General features: G+C 43.0%; 3 protein-coding genes and 1 long non-coding RNA gene across 6 annotated transcripts in view; 3 read left to right on the forward strand and 1 right to left on the reverse strand.

Moving 5' to 3' along the window:
• The window catches only part of LOC306827322 (cytolytic toxin-alpha-like), a 26,327-nt gene extending 19,232 nt beyond the window's left edge, over positions 1–7,095 (forward strand). The window contains exons 3-4 of the mRNA XM_079349045.1: positions 419–2,137; positions 5,662–7,095. Of these exons, the coding sequence (XP_079205171.1) occupies positions 419–2,137; positions 5,662–6,596 (2,654 nt within the window). The 3' untranslated portion in view covers positions 6,597–7,095. The remainder of the gene's footprint in view (positions 1–418; positions 2,138–5,661) is intronic.
• LOC306827318 (uncharacterized protein) overlaps positions 1–19,203 on the forward strand; it is a 22,541-nt gene extending 3,338 nt beyond the window's left edge. The window contains exons 1-3 of one of the 2 annotated variants that reach the window (XM_079349034.1): positions 11,764–12,411; positions 14,101–14,208; positions 14,363–19,203. In XM_079349034.1, coding sequence (XP_079205160.1) covers positions 14,109–14,208; positions 14,363–17,733 — 3,471 coding nt within the window. In that variant the 5' untranslated portion in view covers positions 11,764–12,411; positions 14,101–14,108 and the 3' untranslated portion in view covers positions 17,734–19,203. Of the gene's footprint in view, positions 1–11,763; positions 12,412–14,100; positions 14,209–14,362 lie in introns of those variants that run through there. The other variant, XM_079349033.1, reaches the window with a different exon arrangement.
• On the reverse strand, positions 8,063–9,147 carry LOC306826973. Of its 2 annotated transcripts, XR_013779552.1 has the most exons (3): positions 9,057–9,147; positions 8,563–8,618; positions 8,063–8,137 (listed from the first exon to the last, which is right to left on the reverse strand). It is a non-coding gene; the product is annotated as an uncharacterized lncRNA (long non-coding RNA). The 2 variants fall into 2 exon arrangements; XR_013779553.1 differs by having other exon boundaries at positions 8,563–9,147.
• A 58-nt stretch (positions 19,204–19,261) lies between the features above and the next one.
• LOC306827338 (laminin subunit gamma-1-like) lies at positions 19,262–21,094 on the forward strand. The gene has a single exon (XM_079349076.1). It carries the CDS (start codon positions 20,179–20,181, stop codon positions 20,668–20,670), a length of 492 nt encoding a protein of 163 aa, XP_079205202.1. The 5' UTR covers positions 19,262–20,178; the 3' UTR covers positions 20,671–21,094.
• Positions 21,095–24,841: the final 3,747 nt, after the last annotated feature.

Here is a 24,841-nt window from a genome sequence, read left to right on the forward strand (position 1 = left end):
ATGCAGAGAGCAGAGGATAATTGTAAACATGTGACCATGTAGAGACAGATGTAAGCTAGCTCTAAGCTAACTGGTGCAATACATCAAATGGCAACATTTAGGTTTAATATTGTATATGGTCCCTTTGACAAATGAAAGTTAACTCAATCAATCAACACAAGGATATTTAGTTTGTTTAATAAAAGGACAAGGTACAGACCTGTTATATAGGAAAGGTATTCTTAAAACTTCTGTTTTGATCTGATGCTATATAGAAAGTAAAATTAAACAAAATTAAGTTGACCATCAAAGGGGGTCTGGGGGGGACATTGTTGACGTTGGCCACTAATATAATGGTTGGGGAAACACTGGGTCATAACTGCTTGTCCTGTTATACTGTCCTAAAAGCTGAACTTGATTATTGCTTCTTCTTTTGCAGGAATCACCCTGTGGGACCGTGGTGACCTGATGAAGGATGTTGGAGAACGACCACAGAAATATAATGAATTTGAGATAGTTGCCTCTGAATCTATTGAGGATAAATCCTCTGCACTCGATGTTAAAGCATCACTGAAGGCAAGTTTCTTGGGGGGACTTGTAGAGGTTGGTGGATCAGCCAAATACATGAACAACAGCAAGACTTCCAAAAACCAAGCCAGAGTAACACTGAAGTACAAAGCAACTACAAAGGTCAGGGAACTGTCGATGAATCATCTTGGAACAGGAAATATGAAGCACCAGAATGTTTTTGAGAAAGGTTTAGCAACACATGTAGTCACAGCGATTCTTTATGGGGCACAAGCCTTCTTTGTCTTTGACCGTGAAGTTTCTCAAAAAGAAGATCAACAACACATTGAGGGAAACTTGAAGCTAGCGATCAAGAAACTTCCTTTTCTTTCTATCGAGGGTGACGGTTCACTGAAAATGGATGAACAGGACAAAGCTAGTGTTGACAAGTTCTCCTGCAGTTTCTTTGGAGACTTTTCTCTTGAGAAAACTCCAACATCTTTCCAGGAAGCAGTACAAGTCTACCAAAGTCTGCCTAAACTGCTGGGAGCCAATGGAGAAAACGCAGTACCAGTAAAGGTCTGGCTGCTGCCTCTGACAATGTTAGATTCTACTGCTGCTAAACTTGTACGTCAGATAAGTGAAGGTTTAGTTCAAGAATCACAGAGTGTCCTGGAGGACCTCAGTGAGCTGGAAATGAGGTGTAACGATGCACTGAGAACCACCACAGCACAGCAGTTCCCACAGATCAGCAAAAAGATTAAAACTTTTAAAAGTAGGTGCTCTGAGTTCAAACTAGAATTCCAACAAACTCTGGCAAAGAAACTTCCATCGATCCGAGGAGGAGGAGAAGAGGAGGCTGTGCTCGCAGATGTCCTGAGGAAAATACATTCTTCTCCATTCAACAGTGAAAACCTGAATGAGTGGATGGATTGTAAAGAGACAGAGATCGACACATTATTGTCTTTAACAGAGATGATGAAGAACACAAAGGTTGTAACATCTGAGAATGACCTTTACAAAGAAAGTCGAAGAACAGAGCATGCTGTGTGTTTTGTTTTCACCTCACTGGGAATCAATGAACCGTACCTCTCAGCTTTGTCAGATTACTTAAGACAAAAACCAGAAAACCCTGAAGATCCACAGACTCAGGATATAGAGAAGGAACAATGGTATGCTTCTACAGAAGTAGCAGATGTCATGTGGGAAAAAGCAGAAGTGTTCAGTGACTTTGCAGAGGCCAACCAGGAGAACAAGAACATTAAGTTCATGGCAGTGGGAATAACAAATGAGAAACAGGAAGGTTTGAGCATCTACCTTTATAAAAAAAACCGTCTTGTCACAAAGAACTTTGAGCCGCCTTCAAAGCCTGAAACAGTCACAGTCAGAGACGTAAACCACAACAGTGTGAGACTGAAGATTGATCCACCAAAGTTTGGATCAGAGAGCGTCACCTCCTACTCTGTTGAGTTCTGTGTCAGTGGAGAGGAAGGATGGAAACAACAGACAGCATCAAAACCTGGAGAGGTCACAGTGGGTGATCTGAGTCCAAACACAGAGTATATGATCAGGTGCAGAGCAGTGACCTCTGTAGGTGTTGGACCAGCCAATCAGGTCAGCGGAGCCATTAAAACCTCTGGACCTCCTGAAGGTAAACCAAGTGTGAATGATCCTATTGTATCCCTTAATAGTGTTTTCATTCTTCCGCCACTCTGCAGTCATTTTTTGAGTGACTGAACGTGAACAAAAACTCACCAAAATGGTCAAGGTCATCGGCTCCGGTGAAAAATTTTATATTTTTGTATATTTGTAAAATGCTGAAATGCATGTCTGCCATGCTGAATTCAAAAATCACCCAAATTGGTGATGCACAATCCAGGGTCTGCCTTGAACATATCCATGCTTCAAATTTCTGTATTACTCACAGCGCCATCTGTTGACAGTAGGAAGTCACTGCTTCTGAATTAGCACTAGCTACAGCTACAAAGTACATTGTATCCTCCTCTAAACGGGTGTGGACCGTCCTAACACTGAGGCCATACGACCATTTCAAGCTCAAACGTCAAACACTTTCCCCATACAGACGTGTCGTTCTCTGCAAACAGGAAGTACTTTTTTGAGGGGCTTAATATAGTCGTAGACTCACCAAACGTCACACACATGATCATGTGGGTATAATAAGTGGGTGTGGCTAAATGGCTCAGTGGCATTTTTTATGCACATTTAACTATGTCAGGACCTTCATAAAATCCCTCACAATGAAAGTCAAAACATTACAGGAAGTCCACCAATTTTTTTTGAATGCAAGAAAAATGCTTCAAATTAGCGTTTCACAGGTTACCTATTTGAACCAACTTGTCTGAGGGGTTCAGTCGATGATCATAAACTCAGCATCAGTGTGTTCGAGACATGTTGAAGATCTCAACTTGTGCTCTTCACGTTATTTCATCAAATCAATCAATCAATCAATCAATCAATCTTTATTTATATAGCGTCAATTCATAACAGGCGTTATCTCGAGACACTTTACAAAAGCAGGTAAAGGACCTTACTGTTTGTCTGTTAACATTAACAAAAGAGCAGGTAACAAGACCATGCTCATTGTTATGTTTACAAAAAGCAGGTAAAGGACCTTACTGATGGATATATTACAAGAGCCCAGCTTAATCCGTCATAGCGTGGCAAGAAAAAACTTCCTCTTAACAGGCAGAAATCTTCAGCAGACCCGGGCTCATGACGGAACAGCCATCTGCTAAACTGTGCTGGGCTTGGGCAAAGGGCATGGCCACAGCGGTCAAACTTTTATGTCTCGGCGTACCCCTTTTAACCTTTCCAAAATGCCTCCCCAGGGAGGTTTTTATGTCCTACATACATGACAATGTTTATGAGTTAACCATGTCAGCACCTACATAAAATCTTCTTACACCTATATTCAAAACCTTATAGGAAGTCTGCCATATTTTTTGAATACAAGAAAAATGCTTCAAATTCAGGTTTCACAGGATACTTATTTGAGTGTATTTCCCTGAGGCACACTATCAGATCATCACAAACTTGTTTTCAGTCTGTTCTTGACATGTTTACGATCCAAAGTTATGTGAAACCAAGATTCTTCATTAAAGGGCGTGGCCACAGCATACCGTCAAACGTTGATGTCTCAGTGTACACTAATGAAATTCTTTCAAAGGCCCCCCCTCAAGAGATTTTATTCTGACATGTATGAACATTTTTAGATATGCTAACCATGTCAGGACCTACATAAAATCCTCTGACACCCATATTCAAAACCCAACAGGAAGTCCGCCATCATTTTTTGAATGTATAAAAAAATGACCCAATTTTGCATTTTCAGGCTTCCTATTTGAACTTCCCAGAGACTCTGCTCATCCGATCATCACAAACTCATAGTCAGTGTGTTCTAGACATGTTTACGATCCCACATTGTGCTCTGTGCGATTCTACACAAAAGGGCGTGGCCTTGGTGTACTGTTAAACTTTCACTTTTACACAAATTAAACTGTAAGGCCTCGCTGTTGGACTCCTGCGGTCACAACACACCCCAACATGCACGGCGTGCTTCTGGCCCTTCATCACCGTTTACAGTTCTTATTGTATCTGCCTTCTCATCGTCCTCCTCACTCCACTCAGCTCACAGAAATCAACAAACTACAAACTCATCACATGATCTCAGTTTTCACCTGCACAGCCAGAGGCCGCCTTCCACACATTTCCATCCGTCCTCAGAGCTCTCACAGGCGAACACACTCAGCGCACACTCCTGCTGTCAGGCAGAATGAGACACACAGACTCTGACGTGTCTGACCTCTGACCTCCTCTGGACATAATATGCTGATAAACATCCAGTGTTTCAGGGGCGATGTTGATGCTTGTTTGTGTACGTACAAGGACATAGGACGAGCGAGCAGCAGGTCACTGGTGCAGTTCACCTGACGGCCATGTGGTGTCACTACAAACGCAGTATTTTTGAACGTTACTTATGGCACCTTTAAATTATAACAGAATTTAGTTTGTAGGTGTAGATTTAATAAGGAAATATTGCAAAAATCTGGGAATAAATTCCTTACCAATAGATTTCTTCACAAACGTGGTGTCTTATAAAGGTGTCTTATAAGACATAAAAACATTTAAATCCAACTCCTGCAGGAAAATCTGTGAGAACGGCTCAAAGTTGGGGTACCTGGAATAGTACCTTATTGGTACTATAAAGTTATTGATGAAAATTTAAAAATTTGCTTTTGGTAGCTTGTTGAGGGGTCAAACTAGAGGTTCTTTGGGATTCTGAATCCCCTGCAATTTGCATTTGTTTTCCAAAAAAAACAACTCCTTGGTGGAGAAATGGCCACGCCCACTTTTACATGTAAATTTACAGAAGCTCTATATGTTGATTTTAATATTTCGAATCCTAGTTGAAAAATATACTGAACCACAATGCTTAATGTATCATGGGTCCAGGTCTGAGAGGTCTGAACGTAATAGAGGTCTGAACGTAATAGAGAGGTTCTTAAAACGAAAAAAATTATGACAGCAACGGGGGCAGCGCAACACAAAACAGAATGCTCTTTTTACTGGGTGAAGGTGTCCAGGTAGGGGGGATGGTTTCAGAGAAGGCTGTGTGCGGCGAGGAGAAATACACACGTAAACAATCAGCTGTGTTACAGTCAATGCTTTAAACACGGGAAGTGACGATTCTTTCACCCAATCAGAGGACTGCAGTGTTTAGCTCCACCTTTTCAGGTCGGCTCCACATTCTTTGCACCCGACGGTCCCAAAAAGTGGGACGGTAAGGATCGGTTATTTGGGAATCTTTCACGGGATTAGTCTATGGAAACGCCGCAAAGAGACGAACTAGGGGCGGCTGTGCTCAGTGGGTAGAGTCATTGTCTCTCAACCTGAAGGTTGAGGGTTTGATCCCCTACTGCGAGCAACATGTCCGATGTGTCCTTGGGCTAGACACTTAACCCTGAATTGCTCCCCCTGCTCAGTTAGGGTGTGTGCAGTTCGCTGCTCCTGTGGTCGGACGCTTGGTGCGCTAATTACCCCATGGGGACAAATAGAGTTTAAAAAAAAAAAAAAAAAAAGAACTGAACAATTGGATAAGATCTGGTATTCAAAACCTGGCATTTAATGTTCCTTCTTTATCTTTCATCCAATCAGGACCAACCATTTACAATAATGAAGAGATCCGAATCGTGATGGTGGGGAAGAGCGGAGTTGGGAAGAGCTCATCAGGAAACAACATCCTGGGAAAGAAAGTATTTGACATCTCCTCTGTGACCGAGCAGTGCTCTAAGGAGTCTCGAGAGGTGCACGGACAGAAGGTTTCTGTCATAGACACTCCAGAGCTGTTTAACACCGATACTGGTGAAAAGAGGACACGTAAAAATATCGCCCAGTGTATTATTTATGCTTCTCCTGGACCCCATGTCTTTCTGATTGTCATCGACCTGGAAGAAGAAGAAGAAGATGACGACGATGAGGTTGAAAAAGAAGATGACGACGATGAGGTTGAAGAAGAAGAAGATGACAACGATGAGGTTGAAAAAGAAGATGACGACGACGACGAAGAAGACGAAGATGACGACGACGAAGATGACGACGACGAAGATGACGACGAAGATGACGATGAAGATGACGACGAAGATGACGATGAAGATGACGACGACGAAGATGATGACGACGATGATGACGAAGACGAAGATGACGACGACGAAGATGACGAAAAGAAGTCGGTGGAGGAGATTCAGAAAATCTTTGGAGAGGACGCAGATAAATACTGCATGATTCTCTTTACCCATGGTGACCTGCTTGAAGATAAACCTATTGAGGAGTTCTTGAGTAAAAACAGAAACCTGCAGGAGCTTATAGCCAAATGTAAGGGCCAGTACCACGTTTTTAACAACAGGCTCTCTGATCACTCTCAGAGGAGAGCGCTGCTCAAAAAGATCAGAAAAATCAAAGAAAAGAATGGAGGAAACCATTACACCAATGAGTTGTTTCAGATCACAAAGAGGAAGAAGTTTGAAAATGGTAAAGATAAGAAAGAACAAATGCGGAAAGATCGGGAAGAACTGGAGAGGAAAATAAAATAAAAATTATGAGCAACAATGAAAGAAAACATGCAGAAGGAGAAAAACCTCAAAGAAAGTTCTGCAAAGAGAAAGTGAGGAAGAAAGAAAAGCAGTGCAGGAAGAAGAGGAAAAGGAGGCTGGAAGAGCAGCAGAGAAGAGCCCTTTAATGATCTCAGAGAGTGCTTCTTATTGGTTCTTCATTTTCAGTCCTAAACAATAACTCCAGCTCATTATATCTGACCTGATGTTCATTATAATGTCAGTGTTTCAAACTCATCTGTTCTTTCTTTGACTGCTCTCATCTTTAGTTAAAAACAGTTTGAGCTCAAAACTGACTAAATCATTATCTTCCTGTGGCTGTTTCACAATAAAAGTCCCTCAGTGTTCCACCTGTTTGTGAAACAGCAGCAATAGAAAAGGTTCACGTCATACAGTACGCTACTGCATGGATCTAAACCAGGGGGGTCCAAAGTGCGGCCCGCGGACCGTTGTGGCCCTTGAGGGGATTTTTTGTGGTCCACGACTTCAGTGGAATAATCAGAAGATTTCGGCCCTTTGGCCTAATTCAGATTGATTTATTGTGTTATTTTTATTTCTCATGTTAGCGAGGGCTGCTAAATGTTCCTCAAATAGAAAATTTTCACTCTTTACTATTTTTCCAAAGCTTTCAATATTTTCCACATTTAATTGTAAACTGTGTTAAACGATCAGAATAGTTGTGAAATTGTTGATTTTTTTAATGTGTATTTTTTTATCATTTAATCCATGTATGATATAATCATATCTGCTATTCATTGCCTTTACACGTACCATTTATCATGCATACGTTTATTAGCTGCCTTTGACCCTGTGAGATGAGTGCACCATGTCCTGAGCAAAACCACAAACCAACTTGCTCATGTGAGTGGAAGACGCCTCAGTTTGAACTTTGAAAAGGTGATACGACCTCGAGTGCTCCTGAGAGTTCAGATGTTGTTGAAACCTTTGAAAAAATGTAAAGTGTCCAAAGAAGTCTGAGAGCCAAAGAGATACAGAGCTGCATTGGGGTCTTTATGAAAAAACTTAAAGGAATCTTTTTTCAGTCATAATTTGTCTTCAGTCTATTTTTGTAAAATAAATCGTATCGTGTGGGGAGTTGAGTGAATTGTTACATCCTGAACACTTACTTTAACCTGAGCTGGGACAGCAGGCTGAAGTCTTCCTTTGTGACCACAGGCAGAGTTCAGATGTTACATCCAAAGTCTGCGTCTCTTTCAGGCCTTTGAACTCGTCCTCAACCCAGAGAGCATCATCGTCCTCGTCCCACAGAGAACGGTTTATTCCTAGAAAGATAGATAGACAGATACTTTATTGATCCCGAGGGAAATTCAAGAAAAGAAAACAGATGCACATCATTTCAAATCAAGCCATCATCACTTGTGCTCGTGTGCTGCATCTACTGCATATTGTTCCAGGTTAGTAAATGTCAAAGACACAAAAGAAACTCCCTCAGCTGTCCACAGGTCGTCCTGAGTGGAGGGACTGACCAGAGGAAGGGGAGAGGGACGAACACTGGGACCAGTCTAAACAGAAAGCAAAAAATAAAGATTTTCAATAAAGATCACTCGGACACTTCACTATAAATATGGAGTCACTGTGTCATTTATATCACATGTCTTGAATTTCCCTCGGGATCAATAAAGTATCTACCTATCTATCTATCTATCTATCTATCAATTAAATATATGGTAACATCGTCACAGCAGCTAACATGCTACATGAACTTAGCGTAGGTGTTTATAAAGCTGAACGCTAAACATGAAGATTTCACAAAGACAAATGAAAAGATGGCAGCCTAACAGTTAAACAGCAGAAGAGTCTGAATGACCAATAATAAGGAGCACTGTGACAACATGAAGGTATGACTGTCTGTTAGACAGTGTGAATACACTAAACAACATTCAGTCTGTTTAAATGATTTAACCATTAGATATAAGTGTATGCTTACCTGATATGAAGACATGTGGAGTCCAACAGTTTGACACACGATGGTTTCCCGCTCAACTTTAAATCAACGTCTTTTCAACTTGTTTGTATAAAAGGCTAAACAACAACTACTACTGAAAGACCAACTACGTCTCCTCATCATTTCCTCTGTATCCTGACAGATACACCATCCTGTTTCAAACATTTAAAGACTTAGCTGTGCCTTATTAACTCTCAAACATTGTTTTATGTATATATTTCTGAACACCTTTAAAGGGGGAAAGAAAATACTGTGGACCACATGAGAAACCAGAGATGCTCTAGCTTAAAGTTCGTCTAATTAGCATGTACAAACAAAGTGCTGTATGTCAAATAAAAGGTTTCAAAAGCTTTAAGCGAACAGTTAACATGTTATTAAAAGGTCTGTGAGCCTAACAGAGTATAGTATTAACCATCATTTAGCATTTATTACCGTGTTTTAACACTGTAGTAACTGAAGCACAGCTAAACACTCACCTCTCCTCCGCGGGGTCTCAGACAGTCTGAGGAGAACAGCGCGAAACTACAGGATGTGACGTCATCGCAACAGACCGCCAAAATAAAACAAGCTCCCAAATAAAAATACAATAACACCTATAGACTGCTATAGTGATGACATATTTTTGTAGGCTACCCGAACGAAATGGCACTGGTGGTAGAAAATTCTCCTAGCCGGGATTTTTGGATTTTGTTTGATTGCAGAAAATAATCTCTGTGTCAAACACACTTTTCTGATGCTGTTTAGTTCAGCTGGATAAAGTTACAGATCAACACTATTTATATGAAGTTTGAAGCTTTAATGCAGCCGAGAGAAGTAAAATCCTAACGTGATGCTACAAGCTAACTACGCCGCGGTTGGTTGATTTTGACGTCACAACTACGCTTCATTGATCTAATCAGTAAAAACTTTAAAATTCACAAGTGGGGGACTTAGCTGTCGTAGTTTATCTCGTCTAACAAAACAATGTCTCTTTAGCTTGAGTTAACCACAACCCTTATTTCAGGTGTCTAACCACAAACACGTTCAAAATCCCCATTGACTTTTAGAGCTGATTTACATTTATCACATGTGGGGTCCAGATTTGGGTAGATCTTAGCCAACTTAACTTCTGTAAAGTAAAGACGGTGCACAATTTTAAATTGTATGAGCGCGTGTCTGCTGCAAGGAGATGAAGAGTGAACTTGTTTAAGAATTGCATTCCAATGCTGATTTAAAGTGAGGGGCCCAAGTCCCAGTCCCATTGTGTTTTGAGTATATCTATTTGTTCAGAAATAATTTCACAAATTGTTCCACACTTTCTTCTTTTAAAGGCAGGGCTGGTTAGGTCCTCGAGATTCACTTCTTAATTTAACTTCCTCAATGACGACTTTCTTACAATCTGGTTTTAACACAATTAAACCAGTCAGCATATCAGAGCTCAGCACACAAATCTAACACATCCTGAACATGAGATCACTTCCTCTTCCTCCTCCTCCTCCTCCTTCTTCTTGCTCTCACTCTGACAGACAACAGCAGGTCAGCGTACGAGACAGAGCTCACAGAGGACGGTTTATCTGAAACTCTTCAGTGATCAAGTTTAACGTGAGTACGCCTCGATCTCTGACATCTGAACCTCGACTTAGACTCTATCAGATTTAATTAACTTGTTTCACAGCAAATAAATTACATAAAAAGATGGTTAAATAAAAGTACTTGATCAACATCAAATATTCAAGCTGAGTATGAACAACACCAGAGAGGAGAGAGAAATATAAAAAAAGTTTTTTTGTTAAATATTGAATCTTCTATAATCTCTGAATTTGGTGTATTTTTATGAGCTTTAGCAAAGTTGATGTCTGTTTTCCGTGCCAATGAAGCCCTTTGAATTAACATTGAATTGAAACGAGAGGAGGAGAAACAACAATACGTGCAAACAGCTTCTTTTTTTGGATTGAATTTTCAAGCTTTTTATGCCTTTTATTGGAGAGAGAGAGAGAGACAGAGAGAGAGAGAGAGACAGAGAGAGAGAGAGAGAGAGAGAGAGAGACAGAGAGAGAGACAGAGACAGAGAGAGGGGAATAATGAAGTTCTTTACGCCCTCTTGGGATGATTGATGTTTGATTCATGTCGTACTTTCTTATTTTAAAGGCAGGGCTGGTTATTTCCTCTAGATTCCACTGTTTTTTTTTTAAACTTCCTCAACGACAGCTTTCCCACAATCTGGTTTGAACTCGACTAAAGCAGTCAGCCAATCAGAGCTCAGCACATTAATGTATCACATCCTGTACATGAGGTCTCCTCCTCTTCCTCCTCCTTCTTCTTACTCTCACTCAGACAGACAACAGCAGGTCAGCGCACGTGACAGAGCTCACAGTGGAAAGTTTATCAGAAACTCTTCAGCGGTCAAGTTTAATGTGAGTACGCCTCGATCTCTGACAATTCAATTCAATTTAAAGGACTTTATTAGCGTGGAAAACATATATTAACATCAAAAATAATACATAAAATTAAGTACAATATAAGAGATTAGAAAAGATCCCCTAACTAGTTAACTTTGTTTTTGTTTTTAAATACAAAACAGCAAAATTAAAATGTCATTTTTATAATATAAGAAAAAACAAAGATTCAATATTTAGCAAAAAGAGCAAATATATATATATATATATATATATATATATATATATATATATATATATATTGGGCTTTTCTGCCTTTGAGAGAGAGAACGTGGATCGTGTCGGAAATGGGAACGACGTGTGGGAGAGGGCCTCGGGCCGGGGTCGAGCCCAGGTCGCCCGCTTGAGGACTTTGGCCTCCTTACTGCGTACAGGCGCCCCCAATTATAATTTCAATCAACCTTTTTTTATATCTACAGATGTAGATTAAAAAATTCATTGAAATTATTTATTTTAATTTTATTTTTTTCAAAATATAAGAAAGAAAATCAATAAAGTACAAAATACAATAAAAAATGATTAGAATTTCATTTTAAATTTTAATGGTAGATGAGTTTGTATTTTTTTGTATTTGTGTAATGTGTTTATTTGTATGTAAGTGTTGGTGTATTTGTCTGTTTGCATGTTTTTGTGTGTTTGTCTGTTTGTGTGTTTTGTTTGTGTGTTTGTGTTCGAGGGGGTTTGGAGCTGCTGCACGCTCTCTTGTGGTCACAGCAGGTCACATAACATGCTGCAGTGATGGCATGTTGTTTGACTTCACCCAGCAGGTTCACCAGTTTGTGTTCATTGTCTAATAATTGAAATTATTTGTGTTAATTCTCTAAATTCATGCAAAGAAGGACAAAGCCAAAAAATATGAATCAAGGTGGCTGGTGCTGATTTACATTTATCACATGTGGGGTCCAGATTTGGGTAGATCTTAGCCAACTTAACTTCTGTAAAGTGGAGACGGTGCACAATTTTAAATTGTATGAGCGCGTGTCTGCTGCAAGGAGATGAAGAGTGAACTTGTTTAAGAATTGCATTCCAATGCTGATTTAAAGTGAGGGGCCTAAGTCCCAGTCCCATTGTGTTTTGAGTATATCTGTTTGTTCAGAAATAATTTCACAAATTGCTCCACACTTTCTTCTTTTAAAGGCAGGGCTGGTTAGGTCCTCGAGATTCACTTCTTAATTTAACTTCCTCAATGACGACTTTCTTACAATCTGGTTTTAACTCGATTAAACCAGTCAGCATATCAGAACTCAGCACACACATCTTACACATCCTGAACATGAGGCCTCCTCCTCTTCCTCCTTCTTCTTGCTCTCACTCTGACAGACAACAGCAGGTCAGCGTACGAGACAGAGCTCACAGAGGACGGTTTATCTGAAACTCTTCAGTGATCAAGTTTAACGTGAGTACGCCTCAATCTCTGACATCTGAACCTCGACTTAGACTCTATCAGACTTAATTAACTTGTTTCACAGCAAATAAATTACATAAAAAGATGATTAAATAAAAGTACTTAAGACAAGATAAGATATAACTTTATTGATCCCCAATGAGGAAATTAAGGCGTTGTAGCAGCATCAGCAGTACAGAATTAAAAAAAGTTAAAAAAAACGATGAAATAGAAACAAACTATGTCAAAGTAGTAGGAGGGGACATATATATATATATACAGAGGATTATAATGTGGTGAACTCAACAGGACAATGAAGAGACAATGTGCAGTGAATTGCAGGTTACTTGAGATCAAATATTCAATCTGAGAATGAACAAGACGAGAGAGAGGAGAGTTTTGTGGCTAATGGAAGAGAGACAGACAGACAGACAGACTCAGAGAGAGAGAGACTGACTCAGAAAAAGAGAGAGAGAGACTGACTCAGAAAGAGAGAGAAAGAGAGAGAGAGAGACTGACTCAGAAAGAGAGAGAGAGACTGACTCAGAAAGAGAGAGAAAGAGAGAGAGAGAGACTGACTCAGAAAGAGAGAGAAAGATACGGTAATGATGTACTGTAGTTCTTTACGCCCTCTTAAGATGATTTATGTTAAATTTATGTTGCACAGTCTTCCTTTAAAGGCAGGGCTGGTTGTTTCCTCTAGATCCACTTTTTAAGATTTTGGTAGAAATTGTCGTTCTCCTTGTTCAGTGTGCAGCAGGCAGGTAAAAGTGAGTAAACATGGTGACTTTCTGTTTGTCAATCAACGATGTCCCCCCCCCTCTAGGAATAAAACTCTTTCAGTAAAACTTACTTTAATTATCTTTCACAGGTCACAGGTTTTCAAATGAAAGCATTACTGTGTGAAAATGTACAATAAACACAAAGAGAGGACACACCCTCGTGCTACACAGGCGTTTTCAGAATGTCAACAAACAATATTTAATTTGGCTGATTTGTTTTTGAAAACTGAAGTCATTTAACAGTGTGGATGATTTTGAAATAAATATTTGTTTATTAAGTAAATCTAGTTTGGTTTAGATCCCATTAAGTGAGCTGTGTCCTATAAACGTGAAAACAAAGCAACAGTATGAAACGTAGATTAATGCGCTGATATAATCACAAGTGCAGCCGCCACCATCACACCTGATGTTATTTAAAATTCATCCCCCTTTTATTGTATATTGCAAGCAGCCGCTTTGCTCCTAGAAGCTGCTTCAGATGCAGCCTTGAATCAGAGCCACACTGAGTTCTGATGTGGCCGTGTGCTAGATAATATAGAGCGCTTAAAGGTTTAAATGACATGATGATAATAACACACCCTGCATACACCCGCCTTCCCACCTTCACAGCTACTGTGTGCATGTTTGTGTTAAGGGTCCTTTTTTCTCTCCATCCAATCTGTGCCTCTCTCTGTAGACATGGCATGGAATTGAGTTTTTATGCCCCCCCCCCATTCCTACCCTTTCTTTTTTCCTTTTCTGATGTTGGGGAAGAAACAAGTGTCAGCACGATACCAGTCGCAACAAACCAGTGCCCTCCCTGCACAAACTGTATTTCCTCTGTTTGCGAGATGAATAGAGGATTATTGATTGATTGATTGATTGATTGATGGTGTACCAAACAATCTTAACAGGCTGTTTTCCATGTTGTGGAGTTAAGACCAAGGAATGGCCTCTGAAGTCGGTGAGACGATGGTGGTGGCGGCTCTCGGTCGGCCTTTCGGCCTCGGGATGTTTTACGACTGCCGCAAAGACCAACTCGTGCCTGGTACTGTAGAACTGAGATTTAAATTCTATAATCTTTTCCTCTAAAATCATTGAATCACTTCATCAAATACCATTCCCATGGATGTTGTCCCAACAGCTTCTCCTGTTACACTTTGTCTAAAAGTTGAACTTGATTGTTGCTTCTTCTTTTGCAGGAATCACCCTGTGGGACAGTGGTGACCTGAAGAATCATGTTCGAGAACGAACACAGAAATATAATGAATTTGAGATTGTTGCCTCTGAATCTATTGAGCATAAATCCTCTGCACTCGATGTTAAAGCACCATTGAAGGCAAGTTTCTTGGGGGGACTTGTAGAGGTTGGTGGATCAGCCAAATACCTGAACAACAGCAAGACTTCCAAAAACCAAACCAGAGGTACACTGAACTACAAAGCAACTACAAAGGTCCAGGAACTGTCGATGGATCATCTTGGAACAGGAAATATGAAGCACCAGAATGTTTTTGAGAAAGGTTTAGCGACACATGTAGTCATAGCGATTCTTTATGGGGCACAAGCCTTCTTTGTCTTTGACTGTGAAGTTTCTCAAAAAGAAGATCAACAACACATTGAGGGAAAGTTGAAGATAGCGATCAAGAAACTTCCTTGCCTTTCTATCGAGGGTGATGGTTCACTGAAAATGGATGACAAGGACAAAGATAGTGTTGATAAGTTCTCCTGCACTTTCTTTGGAGACTTTTCTCTTGAGAAAACTCCAACATCCTTTCAAGAAGCAGTACAAGTCTACCAAAGTCTGCCTAAACTGCTGGGAGCCAATGGAGAAAACGCAGTACCAGTGAAGGTCTGGCTGCTGCCTCTGACAATGTTAGATTCTACTGCTGCTAAACTTGTACGTCAGATAAGTGAAGGTTTAGTTCAAGAATCACAGAGTGTCCTGGAGGACCTCATTGAGCTGGAAATGAGGTGTAACGATGCACTGAGAACCACCACAGCACATCAGTTCCCACAGATCAGCCAAAAGATTAAAACTTTTAAAAGTAGGTGCTCTGAGTTCAAACTGGAATTCCAACAAACTCTGGCAAAGAAACTTCCATCGATCCGAGGAGGAGGAGAAGAGGAGGCTGTGCTCGCAGATGTCCTGAGGAAAATACATTCTTCTCCATTCAACAGTGAAAACCTGAATGAGTGGATGGATTGTAAAGAGAGAGAGATCGAGACATTATTGTCTTTAACAGAGATGATGAAGAACACAAAGGTTGTACCATCTCAGAATGACCTTTACAAAGAAAGTATAAGAACAGAGCATGCTGTGTGTTTTGTTTTCACCTCACTGGGAATCAATGAACCGTACCTTTCAGCTTTGTCAGACTACTTAAGACAAAAACCAGAAAACCCTCAAGATCCACAGACTCAGGATGTAGAGAAGGAACAATGGTACGCTTCCAGAGAAGTAGTCAAATCAATGAGGAAAAAATCAAAGCTCTTCAGTGACTTTGCAGAGGCCAACCAGGAGAACAAGAACATTAAGTTCATGGCAGTCGGAACAACAAATGAGACACAGAAAGGTTCGAGCATCTACGTTTATGAAGACGGCTTTCTTGACAATGAGAACTTTGAGCCGCCTTCAAAGCCTGAAACAGTCACAGTCAGAGACGTAAACCACAATAGTCTGACACTGAAGATTGATCCACCAAAGTTTGGATCAGAGAGCGTCACCTCCTACTCTGTTGAGTGCTGTGTCAGTGGAGAGGAAGGATGGAAACAACAGACAGCATCAAAACCTGGAGAGGTCACAGTGGGTGATCTGAGTCCAAACACAGAGTATATGATCAGGTGCAGAGCAGTGACCTCTGTAGGTGTTGGACCAGCCAATCAGGTCAGCGGAGCCATTAAAACCTTGGAACCAAAGACCAATCCGCTTGCAGAATTACTCAAACAGAAAAGCAACAGAATAAACCATGCCTCACCCTCAGTTTACAAACTGATTCTGGAAAAAGAACGGGTGAACATACATGGATGTCGGAGGTTTAACTTTGGAAGAGAAAGCATGAAACCGAACCGAACAATAATGCTTATGGGAGCAACTGGATCAGGAAAGTCTACTCTGATCAATGGAATGATCAACTACATTGTTGGAGTGAACTGGGATGATGATTTCAGGTTTAAATTAATTGAAGAGGATGAGTCCAGATCACAAGCTGAAAGCCAGACCTCTGAAGTCACTGTGTACAAAATCAACCACCAGGAAGGCTTTAAAATAGATTACTCAGTGACCATCATTGACACTCCAGGGTTTGGAGATACAAGAGGCATAGAGAGAGACAGGGAGATCACAGAACAGCTGAGGAATCTCTTCTCTTCACAGCGTGGTGTAAGTGAGATTGATGCTGTGTGTTTTGTTGCTCCGGCCTCTTTAGCTCGACTCACAGCGACACAGAAATATGTGTTTGATTCTGTGCTCTCAATCTTTGGCAAAGACATTGCAGAGAACATCAGGGTTCTGTTGACGTTTGCTGATGGTCAGCGCCCACCAGTTCTGGAGGCGATCAAGGCTGCAGATGTCCCGTGTCCAAAAACAAAAGACGGGCTGCCGAGTCACTTCAAATTCAATAACTCAGCTTTGTTTGCGGAAAACAAATCATCTGCACAAGACACCATGAGGGGAGATAAGGTGGGAAGCTTTGATGAGATGTTCTGGTGTATGGGCTCAGAGAGCATGAAGAGCTTCTTTGATGCTTTGAATCAAATAGAAACTAAAAGCTTGACACTGACAAAGGACGTCCTCAAAGAAAGAAAGCAGCTCGAAAATTCAGTTGAAAAGTTGCAGGAGCAGGTTAAATTTGGGTTAGCCAAACTCGAGGAGATAAAAGAGACGGGGGAAAAACTGAAGGAGCACGAGGCAGAGATCAGCAGAAATGAGAACTATGAGTTTGAAGTCACTGTAATGAAACCTTTTCAGGTAGATGTTTCTGGTACTGGAGTACACCTCACCAACTGTCAGCAGTGTCATATGACCTGTCATTATAATTGTGCCTATGCAGATGACAAAGACAAACATGGATGTTGTGCAATGGGGCCAGATGGATACTGTACAGTGTGTCCAGGTAAATGTATCTGGAGTGTGCATTTCAATCAGAAATACAAATGGGAGTATAAAGAAGTTAAAGAAAAACAAACGATTACAGACCTCAAAAAGAAGTATGACATAGCTAAACAGGCCAATTATATTGTTGAGGCATTGATTGGAAAACTGAAAGCTCAATATGAAACTGTGAAGAAGACTTTGAATGATCTAATTTCTGGATCTGCAAAGTGTCTGAACAGACTCAAAGAGATTGCACTGAAGCCAGATCCTCTCTCCACTCCAGAGTACATCGACACTCTCATTGAAGGAGAGAAATCTGAGGGCAAACCAGGCTGGCACAAACGAGTTCAGTCCCTGACAGACGTAAGAGGACAAGCAGAGATCATGGCTAAAGTAAACAGAGGAGAGACCCCCCACAGAAGTCTAGATACCGGCTTTGGTTCTAATCTGGGTCAAAGACGCAACAAAAGCAACCAATAACAGACAACCTCAACCGGAGAATGCAGCACTGTGACTACAGCCAAGAGACAAAGACTAAACTGAATTCTCCTTAAACACCAGAGCAAAAGGATGGCCAACAAAGCTGCTAAAAGACGACACATGACGATGTCTGACAGATATCACAAGAAAAAGAATAGATTCAGTTTGATGTGTTCAGGCAAAGATGCTTAATATCAAAACAGAAGTCATTAGATGTGGAAGAGGATCATTGTTGTCATCTCAGAAACAACAAAAACATCCACAGTACCAGGATGGACACCATTGCCCTCATGAGACATAAACAAACGCTGCCTACAAGTGGAGGCCATGGTTGCTTTTTTAAACCAGCTACGAGCATCATCAGTGTAGATATACAAGCGAGCTCTGGCAGGAAACGATTTGTGAAAACAGACCAGCAGGGGACAGAGGAGCAATCGAGCTGAATGTTAACATTTCCTTTATAACCAAGAAAAAAGGGACAATTACAAATATGTATGAAATCAAGAGTCCAATTTAAATGTCCGACCACTTTCTTCACTAGAACCATCATGTCATTTCTGAAAAACGTTCAAACCTGTGTCAACAAGTCTGCAGCTTTATAAGCTCAGAAAACTTTGGTATTGAATTTGTGATTTTTCCTTCTTATTTTAATGTAATTATTATTTTTGGGTGTTGAAAGATCATAAAGTTATTTGTAATTGTTGAATTTGTTTTTACCATATTTGAGTTTGTTTCATTTATTACCATTTAATCTGTTTATCGTATAATCATGTCTGCTTTTTATTGCTTTCACATATTATTCATGTTTGCATCTTTTATATAATCCTGAACCGATGGTGATACAAACCTGTCATTTGATAAGTTCTGCAAATTCTGAAGTTGATGCAGCTGCATGGTTGATGTTTTTTTCAAGGTTTTGGACAAAGAGACAGTTTGGTTTTAAAAGACTTTGATACGATGATCAGGAGGCTTTTTTTACTCTCACTAAAAGACTCCACGTCACTCTGATTCTTAAAATTCACTTTTTGGGACTAAAGTGTCCACAAACTCGGGTTCAAAGTTTTAATCTTTTATTTTTACCTTCATTTTTACATTTTACTTTATTGATTTGTGTTTGAATTTTAAAAGATTTTGTCAGATTTTTACTTTTTTGATTTTTCAATAAATGTTCTAAAACAAATAATTTCTGACTGATTTTTTTAATAGATGTTAATTGTCCACTGGGCAACTTTTCTGTAAAAAGCCCCTCACACCACAAAGGCTTTGAGCCTGTCTTAAGGAGGCGGCGTGGACCTCAGGAGGTCAGTGTTGACCTTTCACACCACGGTAAACGTCTACTGACTTTAAAGGGAAACTTTACCTGTACAAACATGAATCTGGAGTTAAATTAGGTCATGTTGTAGAAATGTGAAAGTTTCCTTCTTGACCGAGAAAAAGCAGAAAATGTTTTTTAAACTGATCTGAATCAAATACAACTCCCCTTTTATAAAAAAAACATCAAATATATATATATATATTTTCAGACTCTAGAACCTTCCTGGTCCTGAAGTGTAAAACCCAGTTTTGTGTGTTCAGAGATAAGATGAGTTTGAGCGTCACTCTGTCACTGTTGATTCACCTTCAATCTAAAACACAGACTCAGAGACTTTAAAGCGGGTTTCCAGCAGCTCGTCTGTCACGTTATCTTGGACCTCGATCTGAATTTAACATGATTGTATTTTCACACATGAACAAACAGAATCTGAAATCAGCTGCTGTGTGAATAAATGCTTCATAATCATTTGATCAAAGATAAAGAAAGGTTGGAGACTCGTGAGTGAAAGTTTCTGTCTTTTATCTGAAGGACATTAATTCAATCAAAGTGTCTTTTGTCCCAGTAGTTATCTTCAGTGGGAGGTTTTGATTGGCTGGAAGTCAAGGATTGAAAACGTGAGCTGAAGTTTAAAGATGATTTGAGACGTGTTGATAGTTTTGATCTTTCTTACTTGGACCTGTTACACACAGCCTTTCATAGGTTATATGATCCTGTTGGGAGTTTGTTGGATGTTTCCAGAGTTTTACTGGAGTTTGGTCTGGGGGCCTGACACGGAAGTGGCCGGAGTGGCCCCTGCGCCGCACACATGCGCAGTAGCACACTGGGTGTAGTCTGGAGTCTCGTCTTTTCCTGCTGGAGTTTGTGCATGGCGGAGGACACAAAGAGCTGAGGCCGAGCACAGACCCCTCACAGCAGCATACCGGGAACAGAGCTCTGGACGCGGCCTGGAGCGGAGACAACCAGCCGCTGCTGAAACCCCCCCCCGCTGCGCTCAGTGCACCGTGAGAGCCCCGGGGACCCGCCGCTAACCGGAGCGACTGAGCCAACTTTGGAAAAGTTCAGGGAGAGTTAGTGTCGGAGCTGCGCACACACTTTCTTCTGGAGAGGGAGCACGGAGAGGAGAGGAAAAAATGCCGAGTGTGATCCGGGCTCTGGTGGCCCTGAGCTGGGTGGCGGTGTGCGTCCGCGCCGCCATGGACGAGTGTTCGGACGAGCGGGGCTCCCCGCAGCGCTGCATGCCCGAGTTCGTTAACGCCGCTTTTAACGTAACGGTGGTGGCCACCAACACCTGCGGCTCTCCGCCCGAGGAGTACTGCGTGCAGACCGGAGCCACCGGAGTCACCAAGTCGTGCCACATCTGCGACTCCCGGGACCCCCGGAACCACCACAGCGCCGTGTACCTGACCGACTACAACAACCAGCAGGACACTACCTGGTGGCAGAGCCAGACCATGCTGGCCGGGATCCAGTACCCGAACTCCATCAACCTCACCCTGCACCTCGGTAAGATCCTCCAAACATCCCCTTCTTCCCCGCGCGTGAAACCCGCTGTGCCGAACCTCTTTAAGAAACCCGTCAGTTCTTGGTTTCTTGGTTACTGGTTGAAGCAACAACATTTATAAACACAGTTACACACATGTTCGTGTTGTTGAAGGACCACTCTTGTGTTCGGCTCACACATTTCACCCTGAACTACATTAGCTTTAAATACATCTGTACTTCTAACAGCGGGTTGTGTGCGAGCCGCTGCGTCGCTGCAGCCGTCCAGCAGCAGCTGAGGACGGGAAGTCATCTGAGAAGTTCACAGAGCAGGATGATGTGTTGGTGGTTTTTACTGTGTGCCGGATGGAGGACTGAGTCGTTCCTTAAAGACTGATACAAGCAGCTGTGTCGTGTGATGAAAGCTCAGTGTAACACTTGTGATTCACATTAAATGGATGAAATGTTTCTCGGAGTTTGGTGTGGAGCTGAAAGTCCGTCATGGTGTAAATCAGTGATGTCACCTGCACAGGTTGGGAATGAGGGATTTGTGCTCCCATGGAGGACATAGTTTTCATTGTTGGGGGTGGAGGTGTGTGTGTGTGTGTGTTGGGGGGGGGGGGGTCGGAGCTATTTTCTGACCTGACTGTAGGGTCAACATGTTCCTACAGGAACAGCAGCAGTTTGAGCTCTTTCTTTGTGATTTGTTTGTTGGTTGAGGTGTGAAGGTAGCAGCCTGGTGTCCTGGGGGGGGGGGGGGGGGGGGGGGGGGCAGCTGGTCTAACAGCGTCTCCTGAAGGAAGTCTCATGTGTTCAGAATGATCAGAGGAAGCAGACGGCTGGTGTTCATCCTGGAGCCTGTTATGCTAAGCTAACACTCATTCTGATCCATATCTGCTCTGATGGTTGATGAGTGAAGAGACTGAATGCTGTCAGGATCACAGCGAGCGCCGTCGGCCATCTTGTCTTCATCATTAGTTTTAAAGTGTTGAATATTTTCCCTCCACAGATCTGAGGACGAGTTCTCAGACCGCTGTATGAAGAGAGACGGCGTTTTATTGTGACGGGTCACAAAGACTCAACTGATCAGGACGTCCATGTTGTCATGACAACATGTTTGACTCTAAACCGTCTTGGTCTTCCTTTTAAAAATAGCGGTCTATTTGTGAGCGGCGAGCGAGCGGCGCCTCCAGCAGCACATTCCTGAGAGGTTCAGTCATGCTGCCGGCGCTCTGCTCCCTCAGGTGATCTGATTATCTGACGCCTTCACATGGAAATCTGTTTAATTACTCCCCCCCCCCCCCCCCCCCCTCGCCCTGCCCCCCCCTCGCCCGCAGGCCGTGTTTCCAGCTCCGGGTTTTTCTCGCGTGCTTCACGTGTCAGCGAGTCAGTCGACCTGAAACGGCGGATCTCGTTTTCTTATTTTTAAAAAGCAGCTGTCGTCTCGTCCAGGAAGTGACGACCACCAGCTGATCGGCTCGCCGCGGCTTCATGTGAGCGCTGACCAGGACTGAGTCCAGGACCAGGTCTGAGTCCAGGACCAGGACCAGTGGGCGTGTCCTTCCCTTAGTCTGCGACCCCGGGGGATAAAAGTCCAACTATGAATGGAAGTTATTGGACTTCCTTCCTGCAGTAACTTTGATCACACTGAGCTGACCGGCAGAGGTCAAAGGTCAAAGGTCAGAGCGTTCTGTTGAGTCTGAATCTGTGATGTCACAGTTTGTAATCTCAGGACGACTCTGCGGCGCTCTGAGTGTTTGGGCTCTTTGATGCGGCAGGAAGGGAGACGTGTCTCGACTCGGCTCGAGGGGGGGGGGGGGGAGGGGGCGACTTGAAAGACCCTGAAAGCTTGAGACAGGAAGAGGCGGGACTTCTGTCATCATTTCACCGACAGCTCGAAGACAGAAAAGTCCAACAGTCGATACATGACGTGTGAGTGAATCACCGAACGCCATCGTCTGATTAGTCGTCCGTTAAGGAGGCGTGGCTGCCCGGGGTCGAGGTTAACGGGAGGATACTCCCGACCAATGAAATAACAGAGCGTCACGTGGAAGCAGCTTGACCCGTGTGTGTGTGTGTGTGTGTGTGTGTGTGTGTGTGTGTGTTGGGGGGGTTGTTATTATTCGCTTCAGTACCTGGAGGCTCTTTGAAGTCTGAACTTCCTCGAGATCATCTTCTCCGTGATTGGCTGATGGTCGAGCTGCAGGTGTGTGTCTCTGTGTGTGTGTGTGTGTGTGTGTGTGTCCCTCTGTGTGTGTGTGTCTCTGTATGTGTGTGTGTGTGTGTGTGATCAGCTGCTGTCGGTGTTCCCCGAGCGTCCAGCTGTGCAGCTCTCATAATCTCAGCTCAGACCGGGTTCCCACGCCGAGCTCATTCCTCACACACTAAACAATGACTCCTCCTCTCCTGACACACACACACACACACACACACACACACACACACACACACACACACACACACACACACACACACACACACACACACACACACACACACACACCATCAGTATAATTTACAGCAGCTGGATTCTCCAGAGGGGAAAGAAGTGGGCTCGTTCTTTTATGACGGGGTTGGGAAAGACTGAGAGGGTTTCCCACAGTGTGTGTGTGTGTGTGTCTGTGTGTGTGTGTGTGTGTGTGTGTGTGTGTGTGTGTGTGTGTCCACGCTCACTGCTCGGCACAGCCTACAGGCCGGCCGTGTGTACTACAGCGTTGATCGTTCTCGTGTAAACAAAGTTTCTCCTTCACCATCGTTTCGTTGTTGGCGCTGTGATGTCATAACTCCGCCCCTTCTTGATTTTGATTGGTGGATCAGGGAGAACTGTATGAGATGTTGTGTTCAAACATGCAGCTGCTGGAGTCTGGTTGAGTCTGAGGCCTTCAGGGGCCGTTTTTTCTCCTTTTCCTGTAAATGTGGCTCCCCGAGCTGGCCCCGCCCCCAGCTGGCCCCGCCCCTCGACCTGGCTCCGCCCCTTGGCCTGATTCATGAATATTCAGACCCCTCTTCAGTGGAGAGCTGCAGAATGTGAAGAGTCCGTCCCCTCTTTAACGCTCCCGTCCCTCCTGATTGGTCGGTTTGTTTTTGTTTCAGTTTATATGAGATCAGTGCGAACTAGCGCTGGTGCTAACATTGCTAACTGGACTTTTTACACACACACACACACACACACACACACGTGGCGTGGCTCGAGGAGGGCTGGTCCAGTCCAGAACCAGACTCAGGTCCTCTTTGGTGTGAGTCACCTTCAGGACCCCCTCCCCCCTTCAAAGAGGGGGCGGGTCCTATCAGGAGATCAGAGGGGGGAGGGGGTCTTCTGCAGGATCACAAACCTCTTAGTGTTTTCTGAAACATGGGGGGGGGGGGGGGGGGGGGGGGGGGCTTGAACGCAGCGACTCGTCACTCGGCGTTTCCAGGTGACGCTGCAGCTGCTGGAGGACGCCACGCCACACGGCGCCCGCGCTCCGTTTGTTCACTCATCACGCTCCACTTCACATTCTTTAGCCCGCTTTAATTAAAAGGCCCGTGCTGCGTTCAGGGACTCTTCACACGCCGTCATCTGGAGCTCTGTGACAACAAGTCACGTCCTGTTCCTCAACGCTGCAGCTGCAGCAGCAGCGGCGGCCATTTTGGCTCTATTCACAGACCAGCGTCTGGGATCAAAGAGTCTCTGATGGTGCTCCAGTCAGGACGGCGTGCACGCGTCTCGCCACTACGAGATCTTCATCACAACAAGTCCTGACGTTTATAAACACGACCCCCCCCCCCCCTCTTTACCCCCCCCATCTGAACTCCAGAATAAGGAGCGACTCTGAGATCATCCAAGTCGTGTGTGTGTGTGTTCATCAGTGTGTGTGTGTGTCGGTGTGTTCATCAGTGTGTGTGTGTGTGTGTGTGTTCATCTGTGTGTGTGTGTGTGTGTGTGTTCATCAGTGTGTGTGTGTGTCGGTGTGTTCATCAGTGTGTGTGTGTGTGTGTGTTCATCAGTGTGTGTGTGTTCATATGTGTGTGTGTGTGTGTGTGTGTGTTCATCAGTGTGTGTGTGTGTGTTTGTGTGTGTGTGTGTTCATCAGTGTGTGTGTGTGTGTGTGTGTGTGTGTGTGTGTGTGTTCATCTGTGTGTGTGTGTGTGTGTGTGTGTGTGTGTGTGTGTGTGTTCATCTGTGTGTGTGTGTGTGTGTGTGTGTGTGTGTGTTCATCAGTGTGTGTGTGTTCATCAGTGTGTGTGTGTGTGTGTGTGTGTGTGTGTGTTCATCAGTGTGTGTGTGTGTGTGTGTGTGTGTGTGTGTGTGTGTTCATCTGTGTGTGTGTGTGT

The sequence above is a fragment of the Symphodus melops genome, assembly GCF_947650265.1.
Source record: "Symphodus melops genome assembly, chromosome: 7".
Lineage (NCBI taxonomy): Eukaryota > Metazoa > Chordata > Actinopteri > Labriformes > Labridae > Symphodus > Symphodus melops.

Excerpts from the sequence above, each read along its gene's own strand:
- LOC306827338 (XM_079349076.1), top strand. The coding sequence starts at position 20,179 with ATGCCGAGTGTGATCCGGGCTCTGGTGGCCCTGAGCTGGGTGGCGGTG.